Source organism: Leptonychotes weddellii, unplaced genomic scaffold (genome assembly GCF_054177405.1).
Source record: "Leptonychotes weddellii isolate Sample4059 unplaced genomic scaffold, ASM5417740v2 HiC_scaffold_5688, whole genome shotgun sequence".
Taxonomy (NCBI): domain Eukaryota; kingdom Metazoa; phylum Chordata; class Mammalia; order Carnivora; family Phocidae; genus Leptonychotes; species Leptonychotes weddellii.
This window is the reverse complement of record NW_028024990.1, coordinates 1-10769: the sequence shown is the minus strand read 5'-3', so window position 1 is coordinate 10769 and position 10769 is coordinate 1. Positions and strand designations below refer to the sequence as shown.

The 10769-nt window shown below is 48.2% G+C and overlaps 1 protein-coding gene across 1 annotated transcript; it reads left to right on the top strand.

The window, feature by feature from the left end:
* Nucleotides 1-188: 188 nt before the first annotated feature.
* On the top strand, nt 189-9635 carry LOC102745845 (dynein 2 intermediate chain 1; the record flags this gene model as incomplete). Its single annotated transcript, XM_081811121.1, has 7 exons — nt 189-309; nt 404-465; nt 929-980; nt 4069-4129; nt 6898-6997; nt 7180-7311; nt 9119-9635. Coding segments are annotated over 7 exons (756 nt in total), but the record flags the coding sequence as incomplete, so codon positions are not given.
* Between the last annotated feature and the right edge of the window lie 1134 nt (nt 9636-10769).

Below are 10769 nucleotides of genomic sequence, written 5' to 3'. Positions count from 1 at the left end.
ACTTCTCTCTCTCCTTACAGGTGTTTTGAGGCCCGTGATCTCTGTTTCACAGTAATGCTGAAAGCTGTGATCACACATCATTTTATTTGGGGTCCATATTGGTTTTGTGATGTTTGGGGAGGATGGATCCCCACATGACATTAGTTGTTCTTCTGTGACTTCTTCACATGTGGTCCTGTGTGCTTTAAACCTTAGATGGTATCCTGACTTCCGTAAACCACCGCAGTCCTGTTCAAGCGGTAGAACCCATCTCCACGTCTGTCTACAAAAAACAGAGTTTTGTGCTTTCCCCCTTTTCTACTCAAGAAGGTATGTGATCTTTCACTTCTGTGAAATCCTTCAATCAAGTTATGCAGTGTGGTTTCTTTGTTCACAAGCCATTTCTTGTTTCTGTTTCTACTAGAAATGTCAGGTTTGTCATTCCACATTGCTTCCCTGGATGAAAGTGGGGTTCTCAATGTGTGGGTGAGTAGGATATGCCCAGGTGCTCACACATGGGGCAGCGCCGACTGAATGCATGGGCTCTCGGACCTGCCAGTTCTGTGGTAGTCCAGGCACTGATACATGCCTGGTGGTCGGACGATGATATGCTTGGCTAAGACGTGAACACCAAGGGCGATACTGGACTGACTCGGAGGCTCCTGCAGGACTTCCTGGGGGAGTGAGGGGAGGGCGCTGGGGATGCATTCTTGGGGGGCTCTCAGAGGACGCACTGAGGCACTGGCCAGTCCGAGTGACGAGATGTGAAAAGAGGTCAAGGAAAGGGATTCATAACATTTAGAAGTTAATGATCAGTCTTTTTTCTGGAGCAATTATGTTTTTAGTACCGAATATAGAATGCTATCTTAATTAGAACTGCATTCGCTTAGATTGTGTCCTGGTACATCCCTGACATGCATTAATACTCATTTCAATATTCTGTTTTTAGGTGGTTGTTGAATTACCAAAGGCAGATATTGCAGGCTCAGTAAGTGACTTAGGTAACTATTAAATAAAAAAAGTTAATTTAGTCAATATTTTCTAGAGTGAATAGAGATTAAAGATACTGACAACCACTTTGAAAAATAAATAAGTAGCTGCCTGAAAAATGAACATTAACGTTCTATATTGTATAACTGTAATCAACCGCTGAATAGACACATCAGAGTGATTTAGTGATACTCCTTCCAGCTGATGATGTTTTCATTTCAGGAAGGGTTAATAAGTTCTGTTTCTGTCTGTGTGCCATTCTCTTCTCTCTGTTCCTTCCATGCGCTCAGAAGTCTGAGTGCTTGAATGCATGTTCATTGTGGGTGGTCTTCCCTTGGTCGGACTCCGGGGGCTCTCTGAGGTTGGAGCTGGCAGAGGCCGGCCACGGCCTTGCACGTCAGGAGGAGTGCAAGTGTTTACTGAACGGCCCTGGGCGCGCTAAGCAACAGAAATTGACAAGAGGCCCAAAAGGGGTTCCAGGCAGGACTTTGTTGGGGCTCGTGCCCCAGCACTAGGGGGATGCACAAAGGAAGGAGTCCTCAGGCTGGCTCCCCAGGAGGGGTTGGCGAGAGCTTTAAAGAAACTTTGGTGGGAAAAGGGTGATGTCTAAACATGAAGAGCAGGGATTTTGGGGGGGCTTGCACACTTAGCGGTCATACTTCTTCATGCTCCTTCATACGCTGCATGTCTAATTAGCATGTTAAATCCCCACCCCCGGGTGTGATTTTTAGTATGATAATGAGGGGGAAAGCTGGTGAAGGGTCAGCACTGTGGTCCATCTTGGCTCAGACTGGTTTGGTCTGGTTCTCACAGCCGAACTTCCCTTTTAGATGCTGGAGGGTGTCTGAACTGGAGTAAACTGGTCAAAAACTGGGTCTTGGGGGCTTACTGGGGGCTTGTGGCTTCTGGTGTCTGGCTTGGTTTCTGGCAGCAAGCAGCACCTGTAAGCAGGGCTAGAAAACTGGGTGACAGTGGCGTGTGAGGAGTTCTGGATGAGGGACTGGAGTCCCGTCCCTGCTCCATCTCAGAAGTGTGAGTCAGCTCGAGCACTTTGCGATGCCGTGGCATCCAGTCCTCCGCTCCCGTGAGGCCCGGGCACGGTGGACTCTTGAGTCTGTTCCTTGGGTCTGGCGCTCCCTGACTCTGTCCTCACATCATTAGTTCAACTGCTTACTTTCCAGGGACCAGCCCCGTTCACTGTGTCTGTGTGAGGGGTGTGCCCGGCTGACACTTGTTCCTGCCGTCTGGAAACCAGAGGGTTAGAGATGGGGCACTTTGTGTCCCTGGAGCAAGGGCTGCGTGCTTCGTGCTGAATGCCAGAGACAGTGCTTGGAAGTACTGTGGACTCTAACTTTAATGAAAACAGGGCTGAATTACCTCACTGATTTCACGCGTAAACATTTTTGAGGCAGAGTAACTATTTTCTCACTGTTTTCTAATAGCTTCCTCTCTGCTTATTACAAAGCCATCATACTGAGTCCGTGTTGAGCCTTTGGGGGGCTCATAGACTCTCGGGATGTTAGAGCAGGACAGCGTCTGGGAGGTGCTCACCCTTCCTCGGTGTGGCTTGATGGGGCCGGACTCAGAGTCGGGCTCAGGCCTGCCCCTGCCCTCACCCAGGCTGATGCCCCGGACCCAAGCGTGTTGCAGCCTTTGAGTGCATCTTGAGGCTGCCTGTGTTGCTCACTTGAGCCATGACCAGGCCATTTTTTAGAAATTTTGGATGGTGGTGAGGAGTTAGAAAGTCTCAGTCCACAGTTAGTTCATAATCTGCCTGTGGAGACGAAATCATTTTGCATGAAAATACTTTGTAGTAATATGGAATAGTCACACACAAGTTATTATAGGGCAGTGTGTATTTCATCATTAAGTGTTGTTATATAAAAACTCCTTTTATTTGTAGGACCACTTACCCAAACTCTGACCATGTTTCAGCTTTGCTTTTGGGAAAAGCAAAGGGGCTGACATCCATACCAGTAGTCAGTGCTGGAAGAGCGCGACCATTAAATGCCCATGGGAGCGTTTGAGGTGTGTGTGTGTTACATGAGTGCTAACTCAAATCACGGCTACAGCTCATCACTCACCATCGATGAAGGGCTCTCAACAAGCTGGGCCCTGTCTTGGGTGCCAGGGGAGCAAGGTGACAGGATGCTGGCTCTGCCCCAGGGAGTGTTGTCTTATGGGGAGGTTGACACACCAGCCCTGGCCATCGGTGATGTGACCTCTACGTCAGAAGAAGTGCTTAGTGAGGGCTGTGGACCCAGGGCAGGGAGGGCTTCCCAGGGGAGGTCATAACACTTGGGCCGAGACTTTCAGCACTGGAGTTCCTGCAGGAGGACAGTGTGCTGGGGAAAATGGAGGGCAGTTTCAAGTCTGTGTCATCATAGAACATTCTCCCGTCAGAGTTGTAACTGTGACAGAGCCCATCACTGTAATTACAGTCACACTTCCTGCAAGTCGAATTCATCTGTATGGTTAGGGTCTCTATACTCCCAAGGGTCTAGGCAGTACCTTGCCCAGAATTTGGGTTTCAGTATACATTTTTAGTTCCCTCCTTTGCAGTAATTACAAAAAAAAGGAGGAGGATATTGGGGACAGACACAGGAGGCAAAGCCAGTGAATGGCTGAGAGGTCAGAGTTGTGGCCATAAATGCTCGGGAGTCCAGGGAAGGGGGTGCCAGCGCTGAGGAGCAGGTGACCACCGGGTGGCCTCCACATTTGTAGGAGGGAGGTCCGGGGCGTTTCTGATGAGCATAATACCACCAGTGGGCATTTACAGCAAACTATTCCTGTTGGGAACTTAAGGGGTTTGGGTTTTGTTTTGTTTTGTTTTGCTTAGTGTACCACCATTTTTTTTTTATCTTATCAGATCTAAAAATGTAAAGGCTTCTTGATTGCTTCCATAGTCCTTTTCTCATAAGGCAGGTTACAGGGACCTCGCCTGCATTAGGGAGGGAACACTCTTTATGGGCCCACGATTTGATGTCATTTCCTAACACAGATATTTAAGCAATGAAAAATGATTCCAGGCAACTGTAATTGGATTTTGGTTTAACTTGTATTAAGAGGTGCATTTATTTATGGTTTTCCTATTTTTAGGTCTGATACCTGGAGGGAGGATAAAGCTGGTGCACAGTGCTGTGATTCGGCTGAGCGACAGGTAAGGCTGTGCACTCTGAGTCAGAACGTTCTCTCCTCTCCCAAGACCGATTTCCCACAGAAGGAAATAACGTTAGGTAATTGCGCATACAGAAAATGTGTGGTCGGGTATGCATTGAAAAATCCAACTTTTCACCCTGTATTTTTGCTCAATTAGTTTAATATTAATGAGTCAGTGTAATAAATATAGTTACCAGGTATAGAGCTAACATTTTTTTCTTTGATTAAAATAATTTCTATCTTATAAATTGGTACTACAAAAACTTGACTATTTTTCCACCAGTTTTAATAAAACACTGAAGTTAAATAGGTAAGTTTCAGGAACCAGAAACATCAGTATGAAAGTTTTATTCAGAAATTTCAATTTCTGCTTTTACTCCTATAACTTAATGTGACGTAAAAATTTTTATTACATATACAAATATTGTTTGTGGTACTTATATATTCCATGTAAATTTATTTCCGAAACATCTTTTTTCTTGTCATTTATTGCAGTTGGGGGTTATCAGCATGCGATTTACTCTTGAAAAGTTTTTTATATTAGCGTGATTCTTCTTAGAATGCCTCTGGGTTATAGTAATGGATTTGTACCTGCTTTGAGATTGTAAGTCACCTTTAGTTGGTTTAAATATGATACCTACAGGGAATCCTTTATGTTTAAAGAAGTCAGCTGGTACCTTTGACCCCTGGCCCTCGCTGAATTTCCCCGTGGATTGTGGAGGTGGCAGCTGAGACGGGGGGTAGACAAGACAGTCAGAGGGAGCAGCATGTGGGAGGCCCCGGGGCGCAAGCACCCGACCCACCTCAGAAACTGCCGGCAGGTTTGCTGTCGAGAGAGGTGGGGATGAGTTGCTGGCCAGACCTCAGAGTGTTTGCTGTGCTGCAGGGTCCAGACGGCTCTCTTGCGGGGGGTAGGGAGCCAGCACAGGATTTTAAGGCAGAGAGTGGTGTGTCTTGTTGGTGATTTGGAGTGATCCGCTTGGCGACAGTGTGGGATTGGACAGAGGAAGGGAGACAGGAGGCTGTTGTAGGGTTGATTAGAAGGATAGGGTCTGAAGCACAGTGGCCATCTTGCATAAGGAGGGGTTGATCCCAGTTAAAGGGGCGGAATTTGGAGGAGTTGCCTCTCACCAGGTGTCTGGCTTGGCTGCCAGGTGTACTGAACACAAGATGAGGGACGGGAGCTAAGGGGGAGGGGGCTGGGCTCGTGCTGCTTGTGGAGATGACTGGGAGGCAGCCAGCTCCACAGCAGGGATCTCAGGTGGAGGCACAGACTGGAGAGTCCTCAGCTGACCAGGGACATTGGCAGTCCTCAGTGTGGGTATGAGAGACAGTGGCCAGATTCCCAACTTCTGGCAGAAGGGGCAGCCATGGGCCCTTTCCTGTTACAAATACGTACACTGTACAGCGTAAAAACTAACAATAAACTAAATAGAGTTTTTCCAATGAAGAAGAGGACAGTGCCAGCCAGGAATGAAGCTTGAAGTTAGTGTGCAAGCCTTTGTGTGGTGTGGAGGCTTGGGTGTCAGCGTGGCTGTCACAGGCTTCTCGGCTGTGTGGGGCTCAGGCCATGCGACCAGTGACGCACCAGGCTTGCCTGACGCTGGGGGCTAGAAGTGAGAGCCCTGTGCGGGATTCCTGAGTTCACGGCCCCTTCAGTGAGAGAGCAACTCAGGGAGCCCCACCCCAACCCAGGAGAGGGAAGGGGGCGTGGGAGACTTGAAACCCCGAGCTTCCGGTGGGGGCTGGGATCCACAAGCTGGGGAGGTGGCATCAGAGTCTCAGACCAGGGGCTCACCATCAAACACTGGGACAGCTGCCCGGTAGGCGGTGTTCGAAGGTGGAGGAGGAGGGTCCATCCTTCCTACTGAGGAGGCACTTTGAGACCGGGAAACAAAGCAGGTGACTCCATCCAGTTTACTCAGCGTTTTATTCAGGGTAACTTACTGACAGGGAGGACTGAGCAGGTGACCATCCAGAGCTGTGCTCTGCAAAGTTCAGACCTTAGTGCACAGATTTTATAGAGTAAGGGGATGTGCAGAGAGGCATTGTAGTAAGGTCAGAGGGTTCACATACACCTCAGAGGGTTCGTGTGCCCCTCATTGCAAGCTAATCGTTAATTAGATCTCATGGTGCCATCTGTGTCTCAGGAAGGGGGGACCCTTTGTTATCTTTAACAAATTGGTGGAATGCCAAAGGAAGCCTCCCCCAGTCCTGGCCTCAGTGGTCATTTCTGAGGTGTGTATATTACTCTCCAAGGGGCCTAGAACACGTAGCCCCAAGAGAGGACACGCACAAGATGAAGTCAGTATTGTCAGCACTCCTACGTGGGGGATGCTCCCACAAGGTGGGCTCCCAGGGCTCTTAGAGGAAGCAGTTCAGAAAGAAAAATTACAGAAACTGCAAGCCTGAAGAAACATTTACCACGGCACAATGAATGGGCTAAGCATAACAAGAACCTGGCATAATGGACAGTCTAAAAGATTTCTAGAAAGAAATGATCATCTCTGAAATTTAAAGTACGTGAATGGTTAAATACATTAGACATAGCTGAAGAAAGGACTAGTGAACAGGAGACCAGAGCCGGAGGAATGTCTAGAGCTCAGGGAACAGAAACAGAAACGGGAAAAGAGCAGCGAAGAGCCACAGGGGAAGGCTGAGACCACCAGCTCCATGTCCAGGGACTCCCGGCGAAGGGTCAGTGTGTGAAGTGCTGTCAGCCCTCTGGCGCCAAATGGTTCATCTGCTCATTTCGCTGTTTCTCTCCAGCCTTTCCCATAAAGGCTGTGAATTCTGGGGGGCCACACGAACCCTGAATGTGAAGTTTCTGCCTTCAGACCCTAGGCATTTCATTGTGGGCACAGATGTGGTAAGTAAGAGTTTAAATCTCATTCTGTAACTCATTCTCCTTTCTTGGTTGTTTGGCAAATCTTCATTAAAGATTAACTTATTTGCTTTTATTACGATGCTGTGTAATTGTTTCAAGAATAACTGCTTTTATCCAACCTCATGCCTAATCCTTTTTATCACCATTGGTCTTCTCATTACCAGGGTCTTATAAGTCATGGCACCAGACAAGATTTGAGAGTATCTCCTAAATTGTACAAGCCCCAGCAACCTGGTATGAGACCAGTCACAGTGAATGTGATTGATTTTTCACCGTTTGGAGAACCAGTATTCTTGGTAAGAAAGTCGGTTGTTAAAGCACCATTTCTGTTTGGGCAGCAAAACACTAGCAGTGATCTCTGGGGATTTCTTTGAAGTTGATCACTCACCAGCACACGCTGGTGCCAGTGGACTGCATGGCGGAAGGTCCCCTCTGCGTAGCCCGCGCAGAGCGTTCCACGTCGCTGTGGAATGGGTCTGAAAAGTCTTTATCTTCACATAGCTTGGGCTTATGGGGAAGTTACAAGAACCTGTCCGTCACATCACATTCTTCGCTCCGTGGCTCCGTCCTCTCTCCCGGTCTGTGTGTGGATCTCCCTGCTTTACTGTCTGACAGGAAGTTGCAGAAATGATACTTTATCCATAAACAGTTTGGTGTTGGTTTCCTAAAAATGGGGTCGTACTCCTGCAGCTGCAGTCCAGCCTTGACCAGTAGGAGGTTAGCACTGGAACAGCCCTGGCATCCGATGTGCGGGTCCGATCAACGACGGCCTGGTTTATGGCAAAATAACACCCCAGGTCACGAATCTCACTCAGTTCTGGACAGTTCCTCAGACATCCTGAGGGGCTTAGGCTCCTCAGTTTGATTCTGTGTGATGTTTCCTCACGATTAGATTCAGGTTTGCTCTGACCCGCATCTGCCCCTGGAGTCACTCCTTTCCCTGTCTGATTCCCGTGTGTCAGTGGGGAGAGAAACGGTCACTCGGTCGGCGTCCCCACGCGCAGCTCCCCGGCGCCCCCCGCCGGTCACTCGGTCCGGGCATCCATCAGCACGGCTTGCCTGCATCCGTTATTGGGGTGATTGGCAAATGGCGATTTCCTAGTCCTGCCCTTAGTTTCGTGTTTCTGGTTGGTTGTGCGCTGGTAGGAAGGCTTTCCCTCGTGTCGTGGGCAGGCACGCATGTGTGTACTTAGGACGTCAGGTGGACACATGGCTGTCGGCTGTTGACTCTCCTCGTGGTCACGTCCTCTGCTGTACTGTCTCTGCTGCTCAGACTGTCCTGGGGACGCCCGTCAGGCTGGCTCCTGTGTTTTCTGACCTGTGCTTTCTGGTACAGCAGACTCCGGAATCAGCCATTTCTCCAGGGAGTCCTGGCTCCAGGCAGGAGAAAAGTACTGGGAAACCAAGATCTGGGCAGCAGGAAGTGCTCACTGGTTAGGACACAGCATGGATAACCTGCTTTGATCTCCGTGTGCTTATCATTTAGCCAGTGCTGACTGCACGTGCTTAATGCCAGGGCGACCCCGGTTCCCTCCACCCACCCGGCAGCGGGGGACCTGGCTGCTCTCACCCGCCATGTACACTTAGGTGCCCAATCTGCGAGTGCACAGAGCATTTTGTGGTTGCTAACTTGTGCCTCTGCTCTTTTCGAGGAAGGACGTGAAGGATTAAATATGTTGCGTTAAAAAGGAGTTAAGCTTCTTGAAGCTAAAAATGCGGGCTTTTACTAAACCAGCCAAGTTTTATTTTATAAAAATCTCAATCCGAGGGGAATATATAATCGTATTATTGGTTCACATTTATATAATCTTTTTAAAAAGGTGGGTTATTGGTTTCTCTGGAGCCGATCTTAACAGCCTGTGGTTGCATTAGCCATATTCAACTTTGTTAAAGATAAACACCTGTTTATATATTCACGGAATTCATTATTGGCCGTTTGGGGAAGGGCAAGGGGGTTCAAAGTGTATCAGGATCTCCAGGGTGAATGCTCCCCTTTGTAATCTGTGAGGACAGAGCCAGTGCTCTGAAGAGTGTCCCTCACTGCTGAGGCTGAGTAGAAAAGAAGAAAGAACGGAGACCAACAATGTCCACCCCTGTCCCCAGGCCGGCTGTTCAGATGGAAGCATCAGGTTACACCAGCTGATGTCCGAGTGCCCTCTCCTTCAGTGGGACGGCAGCACCAACAGCCACGCGGTCATAGGCCTCCGCTGGTCCTTGACCAGACCTGCCGTGTTTCTGGCCCAGGATGACACGTCCTGTATTTATATCTGGGATCTGCTGGAAAGTGATCTGGGTCCTGTAGCCAAACAGCTCATCTCCCCAGACAGGTGAGTCTGATGATGTGCCCTCCCGGGCATTTCTTCTCAGAACCATCCTTGGTGATTTATGGGTAAGGTTGCTACACTTTAAACTGTGGTTATTTATGTTTAAATTTAAATACTTTTATATTTACATATTTAAATAATGTTTTGAAAACTACTTTAGAATATGTTATTTCATATTTAGGCCAGAAGAGTCTGTGGATTAAAGAATTCACACTGTACTATTTTCCCATGATTATCATCCTTTTTACTTATTTTTTCATCTATTTGAGATAGAGTGAGTGAGAGAGAGAGAGCACAAGCAGGGGGAGGGCAGTGGGAGAGGGAGAAGCAGGCTCCCCACTGAGCAGGGAGCCCGATGCGGGGCTCAATCCCAGGACCGCGGGATCATGACCAATGAGCCGAAGGCAGACGCTTAACGACTGAGCCACCCAGGTGCCCCAGATATATTTGTTTTTTAATCCTTGCATTTAACACATGAAAGTATTAGATAAATGTATGCCATTTTGACAGGTTCCCCTTTTTTGGTCCATTGTGGCCAATGCTTTTTTATCTTTTTTTTTTTTTAATTTTATTTATTTATTTGAGAGAGAGAGAGAGTGAGAGAGAGCGAGCACGAGCAGGGTGAGGGGCAGAGGGAGAAGCAGGCTTCCCGCAGAGCGGGGAGCCCGATGCGGGGCTCAGTCCCAGGACCCTGAGATCATGACCTGAGCCAAAGGCAGATGCTTAATGACTGAGCCACCCAGGCGCTGCCCCCCCACCATGATTATCATTCTATAAATAAAAAAAGCTTTTTGTGAGCTCCTTAGTTGCATTCATTTATTAGTCTTTTATTTTTTTAATTAAAAAAAATTTTTTTTATGTTTTAAATATTTTATTTATTTATTCATGAGAGAGAGGCAGAGGCAGAGGGAGAAGCAAGCTCCCCAAGTTGCTGGGAGCCCGACGTGGGACTTGATCCCAGGACCCCATGATGGTGACCTGAGCAGAAGGCAGACACTTAATGACTGAGCCACCGAGGCATCCCATTTATTAGTCTTTTAAATTCAGTATTTGTCCGGGTGATATACAGAGCCTTCCTTCTCGTTTCTAAAAAGAGATACTACATGGGAATCAGTAATTCACATAACTTCACATCAGTGTCATTCCTCTGCCCTAAATTGATGTCCCATTCAAACCAGCCCCATGTGCCTCTGCACTGAGTAAGGTGAAACCCATTCATGCGAGTAGTTATTTTTTTTTTTTTTTTAAAGATTTTATTTATTTGACAGAGACAGAGATAGCGAGAGCAGGAACACAAGCAGCGGGAAGGGGAGAGGGAGAAGCAGGCTTCCCCCCGAGGAGGGAGCCCGATGTGGGACTCGATCCCAGGACCCTGGGATCATGACCTGAGCCGAAGGCAGACGCTTAACGACTGAGCCACCCAGGCGCCC